Genomic DNA, 26790 nt, shown 5'->3' with positions numbered 1-26790 from the left:
GAAAGTGCAAAATCCATGGCAGCCTGTGGGTCAGGAAGCCTGGCCAGGTCTCCTTATGTGGTCTTGAGGAGTTCTCAGCCTCCCTGACCTCAGCTTCTTCGTCTATAGAATGGGGCTGAAGGCTGGGTTACAGCTGTTGTTTTCAATCCAAGTTCTTGGAACTGCTGCCATGGTGAGAGCAGGATTCTGGGCTCCGAATCCCCTTCCCAAGCCTTCCTTCCACCCGAGCCCTCTCCCTTATCTGCTTATCTGCGGAGGGTCCATGAAAGACTTCCTTTGGGCCAGGGGCCCCGTGGTAAACGGAGTTAGAAAACGATGGCTCTGCCTGCCTCTGAGACCCTCCTCTTGCTAACCATGGGTCCCGAGGGAGTGTCCTGACTGGTGTCTATGCCACAGTTGTCGTATAAGCTGTGGGATCGACCCCAAATAATTTATGCAAATATTTGCTTTATGAACCAATAATGCTTTAGGTTCTATTACAGCTTACAAAAGAAGACTCTGCACACGCAGACCCATTGTCAAGGGTACTGGGCCCTGCCGACGAACTCGTATACTGTTTCTCCCTGAGCCCGGAACAGGCTGACAGTGCCCCCTGGATGTCTGACACTGCCTGTTGTGGGCTCCTGCACTCCTGGGTCATTGTCACTGGAGAGAACGACTTCATTCTACAGCTTTGAATCATTACACCTGAGGAGGCTGGTCCTAAGATCTGGACAGAGCCTGTAATTTAAGGGGGGAAAGTAAGGGGGCCCTGCCTCCTGATGAAAACACTAGAGGCCCCCTACACTGGACAACTCACAGCCCCTCCCTTCTGCCCTCATTGAGAGGCAAAGTACTAGAAATAGCCCTTCCTGTGACTTTGCTTCTTACAGGCTGTCCCATAGGATTAAACTAGATATTACTTGGATAAACTGTGGGGTTTGTGGCCTGGAGTTTCTGTGAGGCCAAAAGACAATGGGACGGCCAGGCTCCGGCCCTCCAAAACCTGCAGATGCCCTCCCTTCCCATCCACTAGGTGGCACAAGGACCTCAGGGCTGTCCCTCCTGCAGGATGTTCTCAGGCCTACACTTACGCAGGGCCTCCTGGAACTGTCCACCCAGAGCTGTCCACTAGAGGCCACATCTGGCTTGGCTGCAGCTGGAGCAGAAAGGGGTGGTACCACAATGGACACCGCAGTTTCCTCCAGGTTAAGGCTGACCCAGGTGTCCAGATTGTCCCAGTGGCTATTTCCCTTCAAGGTCAGGGAATACAGTGGTTACCATGGAAACCAAAGTCCTGAAGGGAATAGGAGCAGCATTCCTGCCTGTCCCTCCAGCTCAAACAGAGAACTGGGTGTCTGACACTGCTTGGGGCAGGAGCAGAGGTCAGGTGTCCACGAGAGGGTGCAGGCGATGTTCTATCAGAAGGAAAGCTGGTGGCGAGAAGTCAGCCACCATCCTGCAGCCGTGCCCAGCCTCCAACCCTGGAATCCTCAGTGGGGACCCTCAGAAGATCTTGAAGCCTTTCAATAGGGTCAAGGTGGGAGCCTTGCGCTTGCTCTGGGCCCGGGATGACTTCACAGTGACCAGCTTGGCTTGGGCTACAGTAGGCATCTCCTTCAGGCTGACGGTAGAAAGTGTGTTGAAGGTGCAGCTGGCCAGCCCATGACGGGCAGTGAGTGGGGCCTGGTGGGGCAGAGCCCTCTCTTCAGAGATGAAAAGGGGCCGGGCCAGGGAGTTCTTCTCCAGCTCCCGCCGTGCCTCCCGCACTGCCTCATGGAAGACATGCTGCACGTTCTCAAAGTCCAGGCAGGCAGAGACTTCGAAAAACAGGCACCCAAACCTGCCTGCCAAAGCCGCACCTTCTGCCTCCGTGACCTGCCTGGTGGGGAAGCAGGTTGAGGTGGGGTCAGGAACATGCATCCAAGTCAGGCAGGCCTGGGTCTACACCCAGCCCCAGACTTACTGGCTCAATGATCTAGGTCACCTTCATCTCTTCGAGGCTCAGTTTTCTCATCAGTACAATAGGATAATGACATCTGCCTCTCAGGGTTGTTAAAAGAATTAAGAAAGACAATTTGTGTTGAGTGCCTGACACAGTACTGGCACAGAGTCAGTGCCCAAGAAATGGTGGCTGATGTCACCAAAACCAGAATTTGAGAACAAGGTGGAGGGTAAGGGAGAAGTTGGCCCAAAGTCCCTGCCTAGACCCTGTCCCTCGCCGGCAGAAGACGGCCACGTCCAGCCCCATTTCTCTTCCACCCTCCCACGGGGCCCTCAGTCAGGAAATGAGCCACCCTCAGCCCTGGCGTGTGGGATCAACTCTAGAGAAAGGCCGTGGTTTGGACTGCAGGCTGTGAGACCACAGTGTCTACAGAGGCAGGGAGGGCCAAGGTCACTCAGGATGCCTGTGGTTGGCAGAGCTCTCAGGCCTCGTAAGTTTTTTCTGTCTGCCCAGGGGAGGGGCAAGAGAGAAGAAGGGTGACAACATTTCATGGGGAGGATGGGGAAAAGGAGAGAGGAAGCAGCACCTAGTCCCAGCTTGGTCCTGTACCACCTCCAGGGACGATGGGATCAAATATTTGTAACTGGAAGGTCCTGGAAGCTTCTGACCTGGAAGCCATGGGAATCAAGGTGAGCGGAGAAAGAAGACTGGTTCCTGGGTAGGTCTGATGTGCAGAAGAGTGAAGTCTTGAAGCCAAGATTCCAGTGGCTGAATCCTCCTGACCACCGCACCCGCCCCTCATGGAGCTGCCCCACCCACCGCTCCTGAGGACAATGGCACAGCCCAAGAGATGGGACACTAGGATAGGTACAGGTAGGAAAAGTTTTCTGAGCCAAGGTTCATTTGGCAGGAGCAGGGGCCTGGGAGTGGGCTAGCTGCCCAGGGGAGTACCAGACAGAGGGCGTGACCGAGACAAAAAGGGTCAGGGTCGGGGCGCCTAATCCCTTCCCACCCAGGGCTGGTGTACTGTCTGCAAGCTCCCCGCTTCCTGAGGAACTCCTTTTGAAGGAATATTTAGTATTATTTACTTTTATGATAAACTTGAATCTGAACTTGGTCATTGTAGGGCTTGAATAATAAACTTTCAGAAACAAGGACCCCATGTATGCATGCAAGGGTGTGAATGGGTGACACAGGCATGGGACATTATCCTTTCTCCTCTTTTGTTGCTTCCTGGTGAAAATTTTATCAGTGTTTTGGGAATCACTGCTCTAAACCACACTTTATCCTTTAGCTGCAAGATAATCACGGGGAACACTGATCAATGCTCCGCTAAAAGTTAGATTTTTCTGTGCCCACTGAATCCTGATCCACTAACCTCGGGACCGGACCGAAGAAGGAGATGGGGATAAATTGTCATGACTTATTTCTAGGGAACTGATGCTGCTTCATTTGAGCCCATACTCTTTGTTATTTGCTCCCAAACAAATTTTAGATAGTCCCTTTGGCAAAGATTGGGATCAAAAGAGTGGTCTAGTTTTTTCTCATACTGAAAACTGGTTTATCTCAATCCAGTGTTCTCCCCGCTTTTCTAGGCTCTCTGGTGGCTGTTATTCCTTTTGGCTTGAAGATCACACTACTTCCCTCATTTCCTGTGATGGAATTTGTCTGGTCTGAGGGCTTGCCTGCCTTTGAAGGTCCCTACCGTGGTCTCCCTTCATGAGACTGTTACCCCCCTTTTCCTACTGCCCATCTGACCTGTTCTAAACAAAGGGTCCCCTCCTTGCTACCACCAGTCAATGTGCCTTTGGGGCCTAGGGAAGCAAGAGTGACCAGCCATGAGCCAGGAAGGATGGGTGGAAACCTGGTGGAAGGTGCCACACCTGGCAGGTGTATTGGCCACATAGGAGAGTGTCAGTGCTGGAGGAAGCCAGCGGGTTTACTTATCAAGTGGAGGTGTCACAGTCTCAAATGTCTCGGGGGCCAGGCAGGCAATTTGATGTGTGGAAAGGGTGGAAGTAAGCCATGGGGACTGGGGACGCCTGTGGTCAGCTAGAGAGTGCATGCCCTGCCTCAGACCATTCCAGTCCCAGGTCTTCTAAAATACTGTGCCAGCCAAGGAAAATATGCCTGTGGTATTTGCGGTCATTTGCCCTCTGGCCCAGTCTGACCTCTGATTCAAGTCCAACCCTTTCTAAGAGAACCTGCCCTTAGCACAGCCAGCTGGGGGAGTCCGCCTGGAGGCCATGCGTGGGTGAGGCAAGAGCTGGTTGGACCAGAGCTGACATCTGACCCAAGAAACCAATCCGACCCTCTCTTCCTAGAATTGGAATTGGGCACTAAATGACCAGCCAGCTGCAGCGAGCAGGAACAGGTCATATAGACTCAGGCAAAAAAGGTGAGGCCGAGAGAGCGCACAGAGCCCCAGGAGGATGGAAGGAGTGGCCTCCTGCCTTTCAGGGTCCAGCCCATGTTGCCCCCCTTCCTGTCCTTGGCTGCCTGGAAGACCACACTCAGCTACCCTTGGAACGCACCCCGTTTCACCTAAATTCAAGGAGATTACTGTTCTTAGCAGCCAAATAATCCCTAAAGATGACACCGGCCCTTCACAAATGAGGCAAGGGAGCTCTGGAGTTATGGGACAAACTGCCGTGCTCACCTGTACTGGGCCATGTCCAGCTTGTTGCCCAGCAGCAGAGTGGGGTAGATGCGCTGCGTCTCCTTGGCGTGCAAGGCGAGCAGCTCCAGGTAGCTGCTGCTGCCCTCAAAGCTCTGGCGGCTGTCGATGCTATACACCACCAGGAAGGCGTGCGCCCAGTGCAGGTAGCGCTCACAGTTCCTGGGGGTGTCCTGGGGCAAAGGAGCGAAGCCCCGGTCAGGGTCAGAGGAGGTCGGGATAAAGGCCTTCACCTGAGCTACCCCATCCCACCTCCCCACTCCCCGGGTCTTTGTACACTGTTCCCCAGCAGAGCCTTTGTCAAAGGGGCACTTGAGTGTGGATTTGGCTTGGTGTGAAAGGAGACATTGTCTCATGAGTCTCCCTCCTACCACCCAGGCAGAGACTTGGAGACCTTGGCCTCGGGGGCACAGAGCCAAGACTCTAGCATGGCCCCTAAGAGACCTGGCTGTCTCTGGCACCACTGGTTTTGGGTCAGGTTCGTGGTGCCCCTTTGGCTTTGGAGAATAACTGGCATCCAGCCTTGGCAGGAGATAGTGAGAACACAGGGGGAGAGGTGTGTATTGTGGGGAACTTGGACCGAGAGGAGCCTCGGTGTGAACATGTGTATGCACCTGTCTCCACAGGTGCACAAGCATCTAGCCCCAGAGCACAGCATCTCGGAGGTGATGCCCACAGCATCAGGTCTCCCCGGGCCCCACCCCATCTCTGCTCATTTGGCAAAGGAAGAGATTCAGGCCCAGAGAGGTCAGAGCCTTATTTAGGGTCACACAGCAAATTGTAGCTTAAATGGGATACATATTCCCATCTGAGGCCCCCAGTCTGGGGCCAGGACTTCTCAGGAGGCTGTACTGACTCAGCTCTAAGGGTGTAATGTTACCAGGTCTGCAGTGTCCATGACCCTCAGGTGGACAGGCTGGTGGTCCACAGTCTCCTCAGAGCTGTAGGTGTCCTCTGAAACACAGATATCCAGGTGAAAGGTAGGACAGACTGCTCGATCGATGATGGACTTGGTCGGAGTCCCAGCTTCCCTCTGTGCTGCACCCCTGTGCAGGCCTGGAGGACCGGCCTCAAGGCTGGCTGAGCTGGGACCACTGCAGAGGCTTGGTTCTCACCCACACGGAGGCCATGGGCAGAACCTCCTACCAGGGCTCAGAGCAAGAGGCCACTCATGGAACACGCCACAGGAGACGGCATTGTGTTCAGGGTCCGCCCAGCAAGCCGGCAGGATGGAGTGTGTAGCCCACGGCCAGGTAGCAACAGAGGCCACAGGAGCTGCACTGCCAGCTCCTCCTCCTGAACAACAAGCTTCTCTACCCTCCACCCCTCTGAGCACAGGACCCAGCCCACAGGAAGCTCCTAAGGACAATCCTCCTGCCCCCAGTGGGAGAAGGGACGGGAAAAGAGAAGCGCATGACATGATGGGGTGGGGGTCAGACCCTGTTTTGAAGTCTCAAGGTTTTACAAATAACCCTTGTCAAAATAAGCAGAGGAATCTCGTGTAGTCAAAAGCTCTAGGCCGACGTGGTGGAATCAAACCCCATGTCAGCTACTTTTTAGCTGGGTGACTTGGCCAAGTCATTTCAGCTCTGTGAAGCTGTTTCCTCATTTAAACAATGATAACATGATAACATTTGCTGTTAGCTCCACTCTAGGGAGATGACAGGGAGGCGAGGCCAGAGAAGGAGGGAACTTGCCCTGGGACATCTATCTCACACGGCTGCATGAGAACTGGATGGGCCCCTGGGCGAGGGCCGCCCCAAATACCTGGCAGAGGACAATGGGGACCGCGTGCTCCCAAGGTTACAGGGCAGGTTCACATTCCCAGGTGATTTTTATTTTTTCACTTTTTATTTTGAAATAATCCTCGATGCACGTAGAAGTTATAAAACAGTACAGAGAGTTCCTGTGTACCATCTCCCAGTTCCTCCCAATGTTACCCCTTACATAACCATAGTACAATGATCAAGATCAGGAAACAGACATTGACAGCACACTACAAACTAAAATACTGACCTTATTTGGATTTCATGAGTTTTTACTTTTCTTAGTTCTCGTGATCTCAAACCTGAGAAAGCAGCATATTGCCAGGTATGCAAAGAGGACTCTGCTGCTATCCTGGCAAACACTCTCCCTCACCCCACCTTCCCCCATGCCACTGGCCCACGTGTGTGAGTACACTTAGTCCTCACCTTTCTCTGGGTGACCCCGTGCCCCACGTGACCCCAAAGAAGACCCTCTGGGCAGAACTGGGGCCCTCTTGCCTTCCTGGCAGCAACACTGTGAGAAGAGACCCCCCCGCCCAACCCTGGCTGAGTCAAATACTTCTGAGGGCCACTGGCGCCAAGCCAGGCCTGGACACACTCCAGGTCCACTAGCAGCCAGCAGGAATCACAGACAGCTCCTGTCCCCAGCCTGCTTTGGGGACTTGGATAAATGCCTCTCTTATTCAACCAAAAAAAAAAAAACACACACAAAAAAAATCTAATGGAAAATATGTCCCAAATGTTTAACTATATTTGGTGCAAGAAGAGCTGCCCCTACATGTCTACATCTTATTCAGATTTTTCTTTATTTTTCCTGCCCAAGTTGTCTAATGCACTCCTTTTAGGTACTTCACAGCTCCCATCCCGAAATAGGCAGTGTCATGGCCAGTCGAGGAAAAGCATCAGCCCAGCCCTGGTGTCCTGCAGTCCCTTGTAGTAGAGCAGCCTTTTGAAGTTGCTGTTGGCTCTACTGTAGAGAGACAACAGGGAGGCGAGAGCCAGAGGAGGAGGAAACTCACCCATGGCCACACAACACCTATCAGTAGAAAGCACTTGAACTCAGGTCTTCTAGGCTGGGCTGCCTCCCCAGTGGGACTCCCTCACCCCTTCTGCTCAGTGGATCAGTCGATCTTCCAGCTCTATCTGGGCAGAGTACAGGGGAAGAGCAGAGACTCCAAGTCCAGTTGAGGAATATGCATGTAGAACATGCATGGGTGAGTTGGAAGAAGCTCAAAGATCATCTTATCCAGCTTCCTCTCCCTTTGCAAGTGAGGTGACTCTGGGGGGTGGGGGCTCCTTTCCAAGTCACAGTAATGTCCTGTCTTCCTCTCACCAAGTCCCTGCCCTCAGGGCATTCTGGGGTCTTTAAATATATGGGCCTCATAACTCCTAGTTCTAAATGATATTCTGTGGACTTTGATGCGTGGAAGATTCTTTTTCCAAAGCATTGACAGTAATAATTTTTTTAAAGGCACCAAAGGATCTCAGGTCAGTGTGTATATAGGATGATGACTCAGAAATGGTGCCTGTGTCCTTGCTGGAGCAGGATAAGGGCAAGAGAGAAGCCATCATTCTGCCCTGGGCAAGCCAGGTGAGGCCCTCTCAAGAGAATGTTCTCCTGGAGACCCCCACTCTCTCCTGTTGTGCTCAGTACAGGCAAAGCCCATTCCCAGGCTCTGAATCTCTCGGCTCCTACTAGCTCTAATAGTTACTACCCATAACAAGGCAAAACTAATAGAGCACACTCTAGTAGCTGTATCTTCCAGATGGGGAAACTGAGACTCAGAGAGCTCAAAGCCATGCAGGCCTCTGACTCCAGGCCCTCTATAACATAAGGCTGCCCTTAGTGGAGAGCAACTGGAATGGTGTCTCATCTTCCTGTGTACCTGAGGTTCTCCATGATCTTAGGCAAATCACTGAGCCCCCTCTGCCTCAGTTTCTTTACCTGTAAAATGGGGATAATAATAGGAGCTGTTCTTTAAAGGGTAATTCTAAAATCAGAGTCCAATCTCATATTTACAAGCATCTGTCTTATTCCTAGTACTGTGCTCCATACTGGAAACGGAAACAAATTATACAGGTTCCCACCCTCGAGAGGTTGCCTTTGAGCTCAACTCTTGGAAGACCTTTGAAAAGGGGAAAGAGTGGTTTTCCATCTCCTAGTGGCTAACTCTGCCCTTGGATGAGCAGACCTTTCTCCACAGAAGGAAAGGCTCTGCTTCCAGAGTCCCTGCTGTTGCTGGAACCAACCATGGGATGTGGTCAGAAGGTTCAGACAGTGGGACAGAACCCTCGAGGAGTGGACTGGCCTCCCAGAATGGCTGAGGGGAGAACATCTGGTCATCTCTCCAGCACATAGGCTCTCGGAGTGGGGTGACTAACCGTTGTGGTGCTGCTAGCCCCCAGACAGTCTGACCACACATTCCAGTACCAGGTCAGAACTCCAAAATAACCAGGGAGCTCAAACCACCACTGTAATAGGCTCCTCTGGTGGGACCGTGCATGAAGGGTATGAACTGGGAGGGCAGGGAGGAAGAGACTGGAGGCAGGGTGCCAGATCAAATACAGGATGCCCAGATAAACTTGAATTTCAGCTAGACAGAGAATAAGTTTTAGTATACGCATGCCCCATGCAGTGTTTGAGCTAGGCAGAATCTGTCTTTTGAGGCGCCATCCTTGGGAATCTCTGCTTTCCCTTCCCAGACACCCCTGCTTGTGTGCCTTTCCTTCCTGACTCCCCCACCTCCCCACTGTCTTCAGTTCCTCCACTCCATCTGACTCACGTTCTGACGGCTCCCAACACCTCCTCCCCGCACCCCCCACCAGCACACAATCGCATCCTGTGTCCCACTCCCATAGCACTGAGCTCTGCTAAACAAATGGGCTCCCCTCAGACCTGCAGTGTGACCTGGGCTCAGAAGCCTCAGCTCCTTAGGCTTATTTACTCCACTGTAGCACCGAGGGGTTGTGTCAACACACAGTTGGTGAACCAAGCTCTCGGGAACAAACCCCTTAGGGTTGTTGGCGAGTCACTTGTCCTGCACAATAGACTTAACTAGGGGAGCCCCTCCACTTTCTCTGTTCAACAATAGGTTCTCTTTAAGATCTTGGAAGAAGGGATTCTGCTACTCAAAGAAAATATCCATTGGACTAAATACGTGTTTCCCCCAAAATAAGAGCTCTAATGTGTCTTTTGGAGCAAAAATTAATGTAAGACCTGGTATTATATTATATTACATTACATTACATTACATTATATTATAAAGACCTGGTCTTATATAAGACCCGGTCTTATGTTATAGTAAAATAAGACCGGGTCTTATATTAATTTTTGCTCCAAAAGACGCATTAGAGCTCATTGTCCGGCTAGGTCTTATTTTCGGGGAAACATGGTAGCCCTGAGGTCCCTTCCTGCTCTAACACTGGGATTCAAAATTCCAGACTGAACTGAGGGGCTGGTTGGCGCCAATGGACTCAGAGCTCTTTCCTCCAGGTGTCAGTGGCATTCCTTCAAAGGCCTGCTGCAGGAAGTGCAGTATTGTGGAGGTTTCCAATCCATGCCCCAGAGTCCTGGGTTCCCTGGCGGGAGGGATCCTCAGGGGTCCCACAAATACCTTATTCAATTCTTATGAATGGGGAAAATAATCCAAGATCGCAACCTTCATTTTTAAAAGGCTAAGAGTATCTAGGCACCCGTTTTTCTCAGTGGACGGTTTACAATAACAAGTACTACAGATGTGAGCTTTAGGCTACATGTATACTAACCAAGTCCTGCTTTTCTTTCTTTTAGATATTAGGGTTCTATGTAAGAGGTTATTTGAGCAAAAGATCCTGCTGCTAAAAATATTTTTCAGAAACACGGATCTGATTAATTTGAGGGAATCTCAGCCACCATAGATGGGAAGCCATTTGCGGAAAAGGAAGGAGATGTGAGTATGCATTGAGTGTCTTCTGTGGGTCACGTACTAGGCTAGATCTTTCACATGAGTTATTTCTTTAATCATCACAGTATCTCAGATAGGTATTTTATGCCCATTTTACAGATGAGGAAACAGAAGCTCAGAGAGGTTAAGTGACTGCCTCAAGTTTGCACAGCCTAGTGGCAGAGCCAGGATATAAACTCCCCTCTTACTGACACCAGACCATCCCTTTTTCCAATAAACCACGACAAGGCAATAAAACAAGACTTGTTTTCTTTTGTGGTTCAAAAACTGGTTCAGAAGCCAGTCCCACTAGAGAATATCTCAAATGTCTTGTCCAGCTTTTCTGGGAAAGTACATTGAGTGACCATCTTGAAGAACAACACTTAGTGGATGTGGATGCTCTGCTATGTTTTTATAAAAAAGTCTCATCATGCTTCATATTTTAGGGCAAATCGCACAGTTCTTTGAATTTGGCCAAGCCCCCAAGTTGTCTGGGGTGGGCTGTGGAGGGTGTATTTCTTAGCACATTTTCCCCTATGGGCTGAGTCATCCTGGTGGCTCCTTCCTTCTGCTCCCAGATGTTTGGCCCAGGTCACACCTGGGCCCACCACGGGGTAGGTGTGTATGAGAGGACCCAAGTGGGGCACAGAGTGAGGAACGGGGAGGAATGGTTCCTTACCTAAGTTGGGGTCATATTCACTGATGAACCTCCTGGTCAGAAACTTCACGGTCAGGGCTGCAAGAAGCAGAAAGAAGTTGGCTCCGTCTCCCCTGCTGTGTCTGCCTGCTGACCCCTGCAGGCTGCCTCTTTCATTTTAGGGACGCCTTATCTAGCCCTGGCTGACACCAAGCTTGAGTCTCTGGGGGAATGAAGCTGGAAGCTGAGGAGGTGGTTTGAGAGGCTCAGAAGAAACCAGAAATATGGGGAACTGTGTCCCTCCAGTTGCATCCTGCGACATTTTTTGTTTGTTTGTTTTAATGGCAATTCAAGCAATGAGAGGCAAGCCTAAGGGATGTCTGTGAGGACCAGAACTAAGGGGTCAGGACGCATGCAAGCACTTTTCTTAGAATCAGCCCCACCTGAAGGGAGCATCCCCCACCCTGGACAGGTTATGAAGATACTAAATTATGGTGCATTTATTCCAGTTTTGGCTACAAGCCAAAGAGAGAGTAAGAGCTGAGTTGATCAGTGGATGATCCCTGAGGGCAGTATGAAGCCTTGAGGACCTGGGATTTCCAGGTGACATGTGTCCCAACTAAACACACTGTGCCTCAAATCTTGGTTCTAGGGCCTCATCGTGGTGCCTCGCAGAATGTAAAACTCTAGAATGAAGTTATCCCCAGGTGCAATGCATTAACAGGACTGATTTTGTTCAGAATTTAACCACATAAAGCCAAGGCCAGCCAACTATTACATAGGACTCTTAAAAAGTAATGCAATATTTTAAAGAAAATCCTTAAAATTCTTTCCCACGATTCCTAACAGTGTTCGTTTGCAAAGTAACACCCAGGGAATACATATTTTTAAAGTTAAATTCTTTCATTCATGTAGTCACTGGCTAAACTGTACCGTGACAGAGCTCTGGGTAATAAACAATTTGATTTTCAAAGGGAAGAGGGCAAATCTACTCTGTAGGAAAACGTGATTAAGAGTTCTCTCTCTGAGCCAGAAGGCTGGCTTCAAAAGTGGAGAGGAGGTCCCCAGCCAGTCTCAAAGAACACTCTGGGGAAGGAAACCCACAGCTAACCGAACCCATATTGGCCATTCATCAATGGCTGTAACTGGGAAAGTCAGTGGAGGAGCCTCCCTCTGTCCTCCCACCTGCAGCTGCCTGGGACTGTGAGTGGCAGGGGGAGGACTGGACCCTTTTGCTGGGTCTCAGCCTATGGTGACACCCCTACTCCCACCCCCTTGGCTCCAGCTGGGTGAGAGCTGCCAGGAGTGGTGAAAGCAGAGTTCAGTGTTGATAGAAATGATCTCAATGGAAGCCCAAGATCTTGGTTCATTAAGGACAAGTCCCAGGCACCTGGGACCATAGTCCAATCTGTTTCCAGAAAGTCAAGAGAAGGGTCTGGTTTGAAAAAAAATACATTTGATAAGAATGCACGCTTTATTCCAGAATCCCAGGGAATTGGGGTGGGGAGTGGGCAGTGTGACCTGGGAAATCCCAATAGCGAGGACTTCTACCAACTCCCTTCAGGAGTCCATGGCTCCTTCACCCCAGCCTAAATCAGGAGATAACAAAGCTATGACTAAGCTCACATGGGACCCTGGGCTGGGGGTCCGTGTCTAACAGGTCCTTTTGGTGACAATCACCAGAGCTGACTACTGAACCCAGCGAGAAAAGATAGGGGGTAGGGTGCCCACAAGGGAAGAGACCAGCAGAGAACTAGGAAACACAGAGACAGACAAAAGGGAGAGACAGCTGGGGTCACAGACACGAACACAGAGACACAGTGGGGAGATACAGCGGGCGAGCTATGCAAGGAACAGACGACGGATAAGAGATGAAGGATCTGAGAACAAAGCAGAGAGAATGCCAAGCAACAGAGAAACTGAGGCAGTGAAGAAAATCAGTGTCTCGCCCAACCCACCTGGGTGCGGGAAGCTCCCAAAGCCAGTGGAAGAGCCTGCCCTCAAGTACACAACTCCCGGTTCCCTCCATTCACTCCGCGGTCCCCGCCTAACCCCGTCCCTTCCCGGCGCCCGCCCCACTCACCGGACTTGCCCGCCCCGCGGCGCCCTAGGATTGCCAGGTTGACCTCGAGGGGCGCGCTCTGCGGCGCGCTGCCCGCGCGGGGTTTCCCGAACACCGAGGACATGGCGACGCTGCGGAGGGGGACAAGGGGCCTTGGCCGAAGGGCCCCGAGCAGCGTGGCCGCCCGTCGGGGCCCTCGGGAGCGAGTCACGGGCTCCCCTGGCACTCGCTACCCGGAGGCGTCAGTGTCCGCGTCCCGGGTGCCGCGCGGAGCGGGCTGTGTTCCCGCGGCTCCAGCCGAGCCGGGGGGAGGAGGGGCCGGGGGAGCCCGGCGGGCGGGGCCGCCCGGAGCGCCGCCAAACTCCTTGTAAGGGCTGCGGGAGCCCCTCGCGGGTCTCACTCACCCCGCTCACCACGCAGGGGATGGTGCTCAGCGGGCCTTGCACTTTCCCGTGCTTGGCCTCGAGGACCAGGGCATCGTCACTGTCCGGGGCACCCCCAGACCCGGCAGGGAAGGACAAGGACGGAAGAGAGGGAGGACCTGGATAGGGACAGAGGATGTTTCCAACCTTGTCTAAGCCTTCACTCAAGCTCTTCCCACCAGCGAGAAAACCCATCCCTCCCTTTGTTCTACCTAGCTGGCTCCGCCTCCTCCTCCGGGAAGCCTGCAGGGTTCAACTCAAGACTTGCGCTTTTTCTAGGTCATTGCCAGCTCAGCACACAATTTCCCGCACTACATTACCTTACCTTGCCTTTGTGTGGGAGCTGTCAGGCAATACTGCAGCACCCAGGCAGGCAGAACCCAAGCTCCTGAGAGGGGGAGGATGAGGCCTCCTTACTAATATTTCAGGGCCAATATGTCCGGCTTTAAGAAACCTACCCCATTCTGGATTAGTTCGTTCCCTGATCAGAGCTAATGAGTTGCATGTGTTTATGGCCTATGTGTAAACAGGGTATTCGAACACCTTGCACTCCCTCTTGCCTAGGATTCTGGGATTGGTGGATGACCCTGGCAGGGGTCACTTGTCATTCCCCTTGGACACAGGGTAAATATGGTCATGTTGGAGACAGGGCAAAGGGCCCACAGGGGTAATCTAGACACTTAAGATCTAGGGTGAGCTTCGTCACCTTGGGCAAGTCACCTCACTTCTTTGGCTTTTTTCTCATCTATACTACTAAAAAAGGGGAAAATAAATCCAAAAGTCCATGACGTGATTCAGGCCTAACAGTGACAGAATCAGCTCTGGGCTTCAGGCCTGAGTACTTCTAGAACCCCGTGGGACCTCTCTTTTGGAATACACTGCAGGCTAGAGTGGGGAAGGGCATGGGAGTCTCAGAGACCTCTCACTGCCGCCCTTCTCCCTCCAAGGCCAACCTCCCCGACCCCAGCTAATCTACCCACCCGTGCACAAGAGAAACCACAGAAACCCAGGTCAGCAGACAGAGGGTGGGGGATCAAAGCCTGATGAGAATAACTTCTCAACCAAGGACAGGACAGGAATATTGACTGAGCCTAATTGTTTTTGGGAGATCATGGTAAACCAGCTATGTAGTAAGACTCTAAGGTGTTGGGAGGAATCTGTTTAGATTACACCCTCAAGCCAGAATCGCTCACAGAGCTAATGGCCAAGGGTTTTCTTTTGAAAAGTGGGAGCCAAGTTCCAGCCACATCCCTGGGCTGGTTCCAGTCCTGTGAGGACAGGTTCTGGAGGGGGTTTGTGGGGAGAGAAACCAGTCTCACTGGACAGATGCCAAAGAGAGGGCAAGCTGTGGACCCCCACAGGCCCAACTAGGTGTAAACTTGGGTTCTGCTACTTCCATGTTTATGTGATGCTGGAGGAGTTATAATACTTTTCTTATCTTTAAAACTCAGACTAACTAGTCGATGGGAGCTGTAAGGAGGCAGGTTCTAGCTCAGTGTGAGGGTGAGTTCTGACCATCTGAACTGTCCATAGTTAGAAGGGATTGTCTTTGCAGGAAGTAAGGCAACCAAGGGGTGACCACTTCAAGGAGGTGTTATAGAGGAAACTCCATCATGACTTGCAGGATGGGATAAGATGACCTTTAATTCCCTTCCAGTTGAGAGATTATATCTAAAGTGGTTGCCAGCTGGTTACTCAGGCCCTCAGCTGTGACTGTTACCATGTTTCCCCGAAAATAAGACCTAACCGGAAAATAAGCCCTAGCATGATTTTTCAGGATGACGTCCCTGAACATAAGCCCTAATGCGTCTTTTGGAGCAAAAATTAGTATGAGACCCCGTCTTATTCTCGGGGAGACACGGTAAGTATCCAAAGTTGCTCCTCCACTGAGGCTTGGGAGGAAACCAGTCCCTTTCCCGTCTCCTCATCTGGGAGCTGCTTATCTAGAGTTAGCTTCTTTGCTCTTCTGGGCCTCATCTCCTCATCTTTAAAATAAGGGTAATACTAAGGATTAGGTGTCATGAAAGTATCCTACCCAGGGCTTGGCCCATGGCCCAAAAAAACATATGATAGTTCCCTCCACTCCCCCTGAACATGAATAGCACACAGTTCTCATCCACCTACCAAGAAGCTAAAACTGTTTAGTGACCAGAGGTTTGGACACTGCAGGTTAAGAAGAGAGGTTCTTCCAGGGTAAGTAGCCCAACCGTCTTTATTACCACCACCCCCTGTGAGGCTCTTATAGGAGGCCCTCAAGTACTCAAAATGCAGAGGATGTGGCATGTAGCAGGTGCTCAATAGATGTCTCTGCAGTGGATGAGCAGGGCATGTACAGGTGTAGAGGTAGGGCCTATGAGGATTTCTGTATGCCAGTCCCCGCTTGCCACCCACTCCCCAAGAGCCATTCACATAAAGTGAAGCTTTTGAGACCCCTTGTGATGTCACTGCTTTCTCTGGAAGCACAATATAACATCTACTCCTGTAGATGTTCAATGGTAAATTCAGATGTCAAAGCTGAACAGAAATTCAGAAGTCAAATCCAAGCTCCATTTTACAGATGAAGAACTGAGGCCCAGAGAGGCTGGGTGCTTTTGCAAGTCAGCGGTAGCCCCACCATCAGAGCCCAGCTGGAATCCTGACTCATAAACCAGTGCTCCTCCTTCTTCAGGTCCAGGCAAGGTCCTCACTACCCTGTGTGCAGAAATCACCACCATGGGTGGCAAAGACCAGGGTCTCCCCATCAGGCGGGGGTGGGGCGGTCTCCCAGGGCAAGAGCTATGTATGTCTCCTCCATCAGACTGGTTAGGGCCCAGGAGTCCACTGAACAGACCCCTTACTATGGGCCAGTCATTGTAGATAGAGACTGAAAAGGCTGGATGTGTGCTCTAGAAGGGTGCAGAGGGTCTGACACAGCCCCTTTCCTTGCTCCCACCTCCAGCCTCGCCCAGCGTAAGGGCTGCAAAGCACAGAGGGAGGTTGGTGCAGGGTCGGGCAGGGCCTGGGAACTCCGTGGGCTGCCCACAGCCAGGAGAGTTCCTTGTCCTGTCCAAGTCCCAGAGGGACGCTCAGTTTGGGAGGAGGAAACTTACCAGCTGCAGACAACACCCCACTGGGGCCTTGGGGTGGAGCCAAAGGCATGATCCTTAGCCGAGCCTCAGAACCGCGACCCCCACCTTGGATGACATCCTCCTTACTGCCTGGCTGCTGAGGATGAGAGCTGGATGTGTATACCAGCGTCCTAACTCACTCAAGCCAGGGCTGGACGTGGAAAACCTGGGACTGGAAGCGAGCTTCAGCTGGGAGGGATGTGATCTCTTTTCCCTTCCTGCCCTTGGGAGAGGTCCAGGCAGTGGCTCCACCTACTACTAGGTGCCTGAAACGGACCCTTTGAGAGGGAACTGTGGTCCCCTGGGGGTCAGCCCCTCCTCCACCCTGCCCCTTAGCTTGAGCCTGGAGACAGCTGTTTTTCTACTTAGACAAGGCTAGTGCAGGTGAGGAGAGGAAGCTGGGCTGGGACCTGGATCAGTGCACAGGGTTCCATCCAGTCCCACATCTTCGTTCATAAGCAAGGAAAAACCCATCCCATCTCCAGTCCTCCCTTTCCTTATCTGTGAAATAGGAATAGTCAGACACCCTCTTCCTACCTGAGGCCACTAGCAAGGACAGTGAGGACGAGGCACTGCAGAGCTCACTTTCCTCCAAAAGGGAGATCGTCAGGCCTACTCCCTGTCAGTCAACGTCTGACCTCAGGGAAGGAGAGAAGCTGGCAGAGGGCCTGGGAGAGTACTCATGGGGACTCTTGTCCACCCTCTCCATCTCCTCCTCCTCTTCCTGTCTGGTCCCTGGGGCAGAGCATCTAGAATATTTCTGGCTGCCTCCTCCAGGCCTTGGCTTCCCAGGCTCACACATCCCAGTGATCCCCACATCCCAGCCCTGCTTTGAAGGAGTGAACTGGGCGGGATTTCCCTGGCAGGGGAGGCACATTTGTGCTGGGTCTGCAGATTCATACGTGAAGGTCTGTGCGTGCTTGTGTCCTAGAGGGGAGGGAGGTTCCCCTGCTCCCTCCCAACACCAGCTTTGTCACTGGGAGCCTCTCCATCCTCCTGAAGAAGTCCTGCAGTTGAACAGCTCCAGAATGGCAGATACCGTCCTACACAGGGGTGGGCCTCAGTTTCTCCACCCGCAGGATGAGGTGGTGGGAGAAGATAATCACTAAGCTCCCTTCCATCTGACGTTTGGGGAACCTGAATCTTAGCTGGTCACCCCAGGAAAGTTCTGTGCAGTGGGAAAAGTGCCCCGGGGTTGGACAACAGGAGGCCTGGGGCTGTCTGCACTGAGCTAAATGACCCTGAGCAATTCCTTTTCTAATCTTGCTCTGTAAATGAAGTGGTTGAAATACATAAGCCTGAAGTTCCTTCCAATTGTGACTTCCTGGCATGAAGTAACTGCCCAGCATTTGTAGCACAGAGAGTCAGCAGGCACAGTGGTTAGGGGGCACATGTTCTAGAGTCAGACTGGCTGCATGCCAGTCCTCCCTCTGCCACTTTCTGGCCGTGTGACCTTGAACATTTAACTAAACCTCTTCTTACTTCAGTCTCCTAATCTACGAACATATGGGGCCATTCATAATATCTAACTCATAGTGTTGTTATAGCAATAAATTGATATCTATTAAATGAGGGAAAATAATAGTGGTTACTCATAGGACTGTTGCAAGGTTTGCAGGAATTAAAGTGCTTACAAAAGTGTCTGACACATAGTGCAATTTAAGAGTTAACTATTATTATCTCAAGATGTCCTCCTTCCCACCCTCAGATATATAATCAGCAGCCCCATTTTCCTTTTCCTCAGGTCTGGAGACACAGCAATGGTGGGGTCCTGTCAAGTGGGGAACAGACATCAATCAGCTTCCCATCCCATCCCAAATCAGGAAGTACTTTCACATTCGCGGGTTCCTACCCACTACCCTCCCGTTTTTACAGAGAAAGAAATCCAGACTCAAAAAGAGATTAGACCAGTCCACAATCAGAGGCAGAGGCCCAGGCCAAATTAGAACTCTGCTTCTGACCCCCAGCCTGGCTCACTCTGTTTGCTCCAACTCTGCCTTCTCCCTCCAGCGCCCAAATATTCCCTCCCCTGACAAGCCAATGGGGTGGGCTAGGTATGAATCCTGTCCTTAGTTCTTCCCAACTGAATAACCCTGGACAAGTCATGTAAATTCTGAGCCTCATTCTGAACACTTTACAGATACTGTTCCAATATAGGTTTCCCTCATTATCTGAAAGTAGAGCGTTCCTATAAAATCTTTTGCAAACCTAAATGGCCTAAAGTGAAGAAGCAATTATCTTAAGTCTTGTCTTGCTGATGGATACAGAGAATAAATCTAGATAAATCAGGGGCGGCGCAGTGGCTCAGGCGGTTGGAGCTCCATGCTCCTAACCCCGAAGGCTGCTGGTTCGATTCCCACATGGGCTAGTGGGCTCTCAACCACAAGGTTACCAGTTCAATTCCTGGAGTCCTGCAAGGGATGGTGGGCAGCGCCCCCTGCAACTAAGATTGAACACAGCACCTTGAGCTGAGCTGCCGCTGAGCTCCCGGAGCTCCGGGATGGCCCAGTTGCTTGGAGCGCATCCTCTCAACCACAAGGTTGCTGGTTTGACTCCCGCAAGGGATGGTGGGCTGTGCCCCCTGCAACTAGCAACGGTAACTGGACCTGGAGCTGCCCTCCACAATTAAGACCGAAAGGACAACAACTTGAAGCTGAACGGCACTCCCCACAACTAAGATTGAATGGACAACTTGACTTGTAAAAAAGTCCTGGAAGTACAACTGTTCCCCAGTAAAGTCCTGTTCCCCTTCCCCAATAAAATCTTTAAAAATATATATAGATAAATCAGATGCTTACAGATATACAGGGCAGAGCTATGTTGGCTTGATGCTGAGATGCTGAGTGTAGTTCCTGGGGAAGGAGCTTGGAGGGTCCACTCTTGCTGCTCCTCACAGTGCATGCTGCCACTACAACCACTGGCTGCAAAACAAACGCTGACTGACGGATATTTTTGTTTTTCTCTTAAAAGCAGAAATCCTCTTCAGGGGTGGCCGGATGGCTCAACTGGTTCGAGTATGAGCTCTGAACAACAGGGTTGCCAATTCAATTCCCACATAAGCCAGTGAGCTGCGCCCTCCACAACTAGATTGAAGACAATGAGCTGCTGCTGAGCTGATGGAGGGGCTGCAGGATGGCTCAGTTGCTTAGAGCAGGAGCTCTCAACAAGGTTGCCGGTTCAATTCCCGCACCGGATGCTGGCTGCACCCCCTGCAACTAAAAATTGAAAAACAGTGACTGGACTTGGAGCTGAGCTGCGCCCTCCACAAGTAGATTGAAAGATCACGACTTGGAGCTGATGGGCCCTGGAGAAACACACTGTTCCCCTAATGTTCCCCAATAAAAAAGAAAAATAAAGTCCTCTTCAGATTTCTTTCAGTTTGTGAAAACAGATACTAATGTAGGTCTTTCACAAAAATAAAGTGGCATAATGGGAAGAACTTTCAAAAAGCCTGCCCCTGTACCTTATTTCTGTACCATGAAATAGGTATTATTGGCCCCATTTTGAGGAAACAGAGAGTCAGAGAGTTAGGGTACTTGCCCAAGGGCATACAGCTGGTTAAGTGCATGATGATCTTTGGATGATAAATGGATGATCTTTGTAAGCGTCACTCACAGTGCCCTGCACACAGTCAGCACTCAGGCTGACTGTGGTCATTATTATCATTTCCTATACAGGAGTGAGGGATCCCTCAGGTCTCCGGATGCCCTCCGGCCCGCGGCCATCCAACCTGCTAGCCACCACATCACATGAGCCTTACTATCTTTAGTCAGGGAGATATTTATATCCCCGGGAAGATTTTTCCGCCACGGGAGAACCCCAGAGTAGGTGGCCGCGGAATTCGGGCCCCCAGCGGCGGCCTCCCGGCCTCCGCCCCTCCAGCTGGCCATGCCGCGGGGCTCGGACGCGCCGGTGCAGGTGTGGGTGGACGGCCAGCTTTTCCAGGCTGACCAGGCCCTGCTGGTGGAGCACTGCGGCTTTTTCCGCGGCCTCTTCCGCTCCGGCATGCGGGAGGCGCGCGCGGCCGAGGTCCGCCTGGGCGCACTGCGCCCGGGCGGGTTCCGCACTACGCTGCAGGTGCTGCGCGGCGAGCGGCCCGCGCTGGCGGCCGCCGACGAGCTGCTGCAGACGGTGGAGTGCGCCGCCTTCCTGCAGGTGCCGGCGCTGGCGCGCTTCCTGGAGCACAGCCTCACGTCCGACAACTGCGCGTTGCTGTGCGACGCGGCCTCGGCGTTCGGCCTGCGCGACGTGTTCCACAGCGCCGCGCTCTTCATCCGCGACGGCGCGCAGGAGCTGGCGGCCGAGCTGGCGCTGCCAGAGACCCGCGCCTACGTGGCGGCGCTGCGGCCCAGCAGCTACGTGGCCCTGAGCACGCACACACCCGCGCCCGGCTTCCTGGAGGACGAGTCGCGCACGATGTGCTACCTGGACGAGGAGCAGGACACGTGGCACACGCTGGCCGCGCTGCCCCTGGAGGCCAGCACGCTGCTGGCAGGCGTGGCCACGCTGGGCAACAAGCTCTACATCGTCGGGGGGGTACGGGGCGCCAGCAAGGAGGTGGTGGAACTGGGCTTCTGCTACGACCCCGACGGCGGCACGTGGTGCGAGTTCCCCAGCCCGCACCAGCCGCGCTACGACACGGCGCTGGCCGGCTTCGACGGCTGCCTGTACGCCATCGGCGGCGAGTTCCAGAGGATGCCCATGAGCTCCGTGGAGCGCTACGACCCTGCCGCGGGCTGTTGGAGCTTCGTGGCCGACCTGCCGCAGCCAGCTGCCGGCGTGCCCCGTGCCCAGGCCTGTGGTCGTCTCTTTGTGTGTCTGTGGCGGCCGGCCGACACTACGGCCGTGGTGGAATACATGGTGCGGGCCGACGCGTGGCAGCCGGTGGCTGAGCTGCGGCGCCCACAGAGTTACGGCCACTGCATGGTGGCCCACCGCGACAGTCTCTATGTGGTGCGCAACGGACCGTCCGATGACTTCCTACACTGCGCCATCGACTGCCTCAACCTGGCCACGGGCCAGTGGACAGCGCTGCCCGGCCAGTTCGTCAACAGCAAGGGAGCGCTGTTCACGGCAGTGGTGCGCGGCGACACTGTCTATACCGTCAATCGCATGTTCACACTGCTCTATGCCATCGAGGGCAGCACTTGGCGGCTGCTCAGGGAAAAAGCTGGCTTCCCACGGCCTGGCTCCTTGCAGACCTTTCTCCTGAGGCTGCCTCCCGGGGACCCGGGGCCTGTGGCTTCCACAACACCTGAACTGTGACCTCTGGGCTGGGCTTTTGGAGTGGACAAACTGAGTCTTCCCTGAGCCATGGCTGAGTCTATGAGGCTGGCCTTAGGAGTGGTGGGGAGTTTTTCTCTCCCTGGTGAAACATCTGGAGCTTGTGTCTTCTGGTGGGGTGAACATATCCTAGAAACTTGGACCAGTGATGATGCTGAGCTCTGAGCCCTCAAATTACTTGGGCTCTGCTGAGAGTTGGCGGGTCACAGTGTCAGTGGAAAGGGTTAAGGGATAGGATTTGAATAATCTAGGTGTCCGTGTGAATGGGCGAGTAATTGAACATGGCTAGGAGTGGGTTAAGTGATGTTAATCTAACTTCCAATCGGTGGGCAAGAATTAGGCACCAACTGTGTGCCCAGCACAGTACTAGTCCTAGTATGGTCTGTAGTTGCCAGACAGGGATCCACAAAGCTTAGAGTCTAACCCAGAAAAACTCAACATTAACAGAGCAGTTACAGGACAACAAAAGATTTACATGTCTTGATCTACAAAGGGTTGAAGGCAACATACAAAAAACAATGGAAGTACTGAAGAAATCAAGGCAAAGGGAAAATAGGGAGCGGAAAAATACATAATTCCAGGAAAAGAGTATACTAAACTATATGAAGAAGACAGGCAGAATAATTAGCTGCTGAAGGGAGGTTGACATGGCTGAGAAAGATCAGAGGAGGAGAGATGGGGGAAGGCTGAAGCAGATGGGAAGAGTCTGTGAATCCAGCCTTTAAGGCAGAGTAGCTGTGGATGGAGGCATTTGGGGAGGGGGCAAAGTTGGGCTGGCTTGTAGAGACTGACTGAGCTGAACCTAGAGTGAGATCTGTGAGAGAGAAAGGGTTCCCATCCCTCTTTATGGGGTGTGGACCTGCAGGGGAGAACCCAGTTGAAAGCCCCTTTCCCACTTCCTTTTTTGCCATCCCCCAAGGGGCAGTGGACTATTAACTTCCATGACTTAAGGTCACTCAAGGTATGAGGCAATCCTGGCCAGGTCTAGCTGCCTCATCTTACCTTCCCCCACATTCTACAACTTAATTCTCTTCTCCTAGTCTCTGCTCCTGCTGTTCTCTGGGCCTGGAATTTCTTTCCTCTTTCTGTCTTTCTATTGGCTCTGCACCCCCCTCCTTTGTGCAGGGTTGGCTATTTCTGACCTTGGCTGCCTGCATTGCTTATTGGACCCCTGATTGACATCGTTCTCTGTGTGCAGCCATGCATGTATACAGATAGCAAGGGCAGAGATCTTGTTGTGCTGTCATCTGAGTTGGGGCACTTTCCTGCCTACAGAATAATTCGATGAAGACCTGAAAGAACCCAGGCTATAGAGGCCACTAGTTAGGGACCTGGTGTTAGATGAAGACTCTTGCCCCTCCTTTAGAATACCCCCACCCTGGTTCCTGGTTGGACGCCCAGCCCCGTCCTCCATCCTTTCCAGGCTCCTGGGCAGACTTCTCTGAGTGGTCCTGAAGGGTCTCCATCCTCCATGACCTGATGCCCATGGGAAATGCTGGCCTCAACAAGTGGAGATGGAACATCAGCTTGGCACCTCCTAGAGGTTAGTGTCAGGGCTTCCCCTAGCTGCCTTTGTCCCAGACCTATGTCCCAAACCTTGGAGAACACTGCCCTCAGAAACCTGGGATCTTCTAGCCCTGGAGTAGCTTAATCTGACGAGTCACAACAATAAATCCTGATTTTTGCATCCTGTGAATGGTGTGCAAAATACTTTTCACGCTTGTCTTTCTACTGCAGCCCTACTTAGTCCTGGGAGTTGGGTACCTCCTCTCCCTGTGGTAGATGAGATGTGGAGGCTCAGAGGCTGAATGACCCAAAGCCACTGGCCCATGTAACAGTATGGCACAGTCCTCACTTTTTGGTCCTGTCAAAGTATAATTTTTATCACATGTCAAAGATTTATTTAACTCGTTAATAAGGGAACCAGAATTGTAAAGCTGGTTCATCAAAAGAGCATTTAAGAGATTTATATATTTAGTTGGAAAAGTTACTGAAATAAGTTTGCTAATGTAAGAAATGAAGCTGGTTAATGTCATACAGGGCAATAAAACCAGATTGCTGGTTTTCTACTGGACTGAAATCCTTTGTATCTTCACATACATGCTTACAAGGGCTGACAATTAAGTTCGCGAACGTGTTGCAATGATGTTGCTAACGTTTTCTTGACATCAGAGGTATTATTCATTATGAATTTGACAAACAGTTAACCAAGTGTACTATTTGGAAGTGCTGAAAAGGCTGCGTGAAAAAATTAGACAACCTGAACTTTTCGCCAACAATTCATGGCTCTTGCATCACGACAATGCACCAGCTCACACACACTGTCTGTGAGGGAGTTTTTAGCCAGTAAACTAATAACTGTATTGGAACACCCTCCCTTCTCACCTGATCTGGCCCTCAATGACTTCTTTCTTTATCCGAAGATAAAGGAAATATTGAAAAGAAGACATTTTGATGACATTCAGGATATCAAGGGTAATATGACGACAGCTCTGATGGCCATTCCAGAAAAAGAGTTCCAAAATTGCTCTGAAGGGTGGACTGGGTGCTGGCATCGGTGCATAGCTTCCCAAGGGGAGTACTTCGAAGGTGACTGTAGTGATTTTCAGCAATGAGGTATGTACCATGTTTCCCTGAAAATAAGACCTACCCCGAAAATACGCCCCAGTTAAGATCATCAGCCAGACGGACGCATTTAGTACGTTACGGCGATGTTCCAGAAGAAGATGACATGACTGTATTTGAATAAATGTAGATTATTGGACATGACAAAATAAGACATCCCCTGAAAATACGCCCTAATGCGTCTTTTGGAGCAAAAATTAATACAAGATCTGGTCTTATTTTCGGGGAAACACGGTAGCACTTTTTTTAGGATGAGTTGGCGAACTGAATTGTCTGACCTCGCATACATGCAGCTACATGTTAGCATGTAACTCCACAAAGTCAGGACCCCAATCAGTGGTAAACTGTAAAACAAAGGTACATTGCCCTAGAAAATGAGGTAACTGTTCAGTCCTGCCCCAGAGTGACACTGAAAGGACATGCATCCTCCTTTTGCCTACTTAACAGTACAAAGTGCTCTCTGCCTTGCTCACTCCAATGTTGACCACCCTGAGACTTGCAGTCTCGAGATCCATCAGCTCATTTGCTCTCTTCACGCACAGAGTTTTGTGTTTGTTGGCTTTTGCAGCTGGCTGCATGGACCAGCCCAGATGGGACCTGCGGGTTCCTGATGGTTTCCTCGTTCCTTGATCCAGAGTAGCCCTTTCTGAGTTGTCTTCTGTGCATAATAATAACAGCATTCATAGAGAACTTTCCTACAGTTGAGGTACTTAAGCTTTGTAAGACTTTAAAATGGTAGGCAGCTCGGCAGCACTCCCACTCCCCTCCTAAAGAAAAACAAAACCCCAAACACCCAAAGGTTACCAGACTGAAGAGGCACACTAGGAAGTAGCAGAGCCGGCATTGAACCCGGGGCCACAGGCTTATTTTCTGTTGCTGCCTCCCCAGTGGGCTGACGTTCTGAGACTGACAGTGTTTCTGCCAGTCTCCTTAACACTCCCCTCTGTTAGATTTCTCTCAGCACCTCCTCTTCTGGGGGTTCATCCACTTCCCTGGACCCAGCCCTTTCCCTCCTCTGATAGGAAAATTCCTGGTCCTGGGTTCTCTTGCCTTGCAGTCTAGCTGGGAGACTAATGGCCCACTTCACAAGGGTGTTAACGACTGGGTAAGGCCCTGGGGGTGTTTGCAGGATCACAGATACTCCCTTCCTCTCATGAAGTGAGGGGGAAGTTTTCATAATGAAGCCCACTTTCTCCTCTGGCTTCACAGGTCAGGCTCCATTGTTCCTCCCACAGCCCACCATGCTTGGCAGGGAGGGTTACCATGCCTGGTTTGCAGGTAAGGAAATCTCTCTGTCCCAGCCCAGAGGCCCACTCTGAGAAGTCTGTCCTTCCAGATATCTACCCGTGCGCGTGCGCTCTCTCTCTCTCTCTCTCTGTCTCTCTCTCTCTGTCTCTCTCTGTCTCTCTCTCTCTCTCTCTCTCTCTCTCTCTCTCACACACACACACACACACACACACACACACACACACACACACGGAGAGCTTAACGCAGCAAGAAGCATTTTCCTGAACCTCCATGACAGCCCTGCAGCCCAACTCTGGAGCTCTCCAGCAGTCCACAGGCTTTCTCCTTGACTCTGACTCTGGATGTCCTGCTTTCCTCTCCCTGGAAATGATCCTGTTCTGCTTACAAAGCCTGCCTGACAGAGGCAGAAGGAGAAGCCAACGGCCTCCTTCAGTCTGCGCAGTGGCAGCCAGAGCCATCTGAATGAAATGCCAGCTGGACTTTGTTGCTCTGCTCAGACCCTTAGGCGCTCCTTCTCTCACTTGAGGGAAAGCCAAAGTCCTTCTAGGACCCCCTGCCCTATTTCCTCTTCTCCATATCTCACCATGTGCCCCTCAACCTCACTGCAATTCAAACAAACAGTGCACACTCCCACCTCAGGGCCGCTGCATGAGGTCCCCCTGGGCACACCTCCCTCACTGAGTCACCTGGCTCACTCCCCACCTCCTACAGGCCTTTGCTCAGATGCCACTCCATTCTGAGGCTGTTCCTGATCACCCTACTTAAAATCTACCTCTCCCTTCTCGGCATCCCCTAGTCCCTTTTCTTGCTTCACTTCCTTCCATAGCATCTAGCATCATCTACTGTGCTATATTTTTACCTGTTTAATGTCTGTTCCTCCTACTAAAACTGAGCTCCACGAGGGCACAGCTTTTGTTTGTTCACTGCAGTATCAGCCAGGACACAGAACAGTGACTAGAACATAGTAGGGACTCAGTAAATATTGAATGAACGAGTGGTGCTCAGTGGATGTCAGAAGAACGAATGAATTGATGTATCAATCAAAATCCATGGAGAGAGGCTGTTGGATCTCAGAGGAAAGGCGATCATTTCTGCAGGGGTGGAGGTGGGTAGTGA

The 26790-nt window shown here is 51.8% G+C and overlaps 2 protein-coding genes across 3 annotated transcripts; one reads left to right on the top strand and one right to left on the bottom strand.

The window, feature by feature from the left end:
• Positions 1–86: 86 nt before the first annotated feature.
• Positions 87–19532, bottom strand: RASL12 (RAS like family 12). 2 transcript variants are annotated; one of them, XM_033108803.1, is made up of 5 exons: positions 19317–19532; positions 10970–11026; positions 5482–5555; positions 4584–4774; positions 87–1861 (listed from the first exon to the last, which is right to left on the bottom strand). In XM_033108803.1, the coding sequence occupies exons 1-5, from the start codon at positions 19417–19419 to the stop codon at positions 1486–1488; spliced, it is 801 nt and encodes a 266-aa protein (XP_032964694.1). In that variant the 5' UTR covers positions 19420–19532; the 3' UTR covers positions 87–1485. The 2 variants fall into 2 exon arrangements, with proteins under 2 accessions (XP_032964694.1, XP_032964693.1); XM_033108802.1 differs by lacking the exon at positions 19317–19532 and adding an exon at positions 13011–13525.
• Positions 19533–20144: 612 nt separating this feature from the next.
• On the top strand, positions 20145–23715 carry KBTBD13 (kelch repeat and BTB domain containing 13). Its single transcript, XM_033108753.1, has one exon. The coding sequence runs from the start codon at positions 20407–20409 to the stop codon at positions 21781–21783; it is 1377 nt and encodes a 458-aa protein (XP_032964644.1). The 5' UTR covers positions 20145–20406; the 3' UTR covers positions 21784–23715.
• Positions 23716–26790: the final 3075 nt, after the last annotated feature.

The sequence above is a fragment of the Rhinolophus ferrumequinum genome, chromosome 6 (assembly GCF_004115265.2).
Source record: "Rhinolophus ferrumequinum isolate MPI-CBG mRhiFer1 chromosome 6, mRhiFer1_v1.p, whole genome shotgun sequence".
Classification (NCBI taxonomy): domain Eukaryota; kingdom Metazoa; phylum Chordata; class Mammalia; order Chiroptera; family Rhinolophidae; genus Rhinolophus; species Rhinolophus ferrumequinum.
The sequence above is the reverse complement of the archived record's forward strand: the minus strand, read 5'-3'. Positions and strand labels throughout refer to the sequence as shown.

Coding starts and splice junctions, on each gene's coding strand:
- KBTBD13 (XM_033108753.1), top strand. CDS start 20,407: ATGCCGCGGGGCTCGGACGCGCCGGTGCAGGTGTGGGTGGACGGCCAG.
- RASL12 (XM_033108803.1), bottom strand. CDS start 19,419: ATGCACTGTGAGGAGCAGCAAGAGTGGACCCTCCAAGCTCCTTCCCCA. Junction 11,027..19,316: donor TAGCTCTGCCCTGTATATCT/GTAAGCATCTGA, acceptor TGCTTCTTGCAG/CCCTGACCGTGAAGTTTCTG. Junction 4,775..5,481: donor TCATGGACACTGCAGACCTG/GTAACATTACAC, acceptor CCTTTGCCCCAG/GACACCCCCAGGAACTGTGA.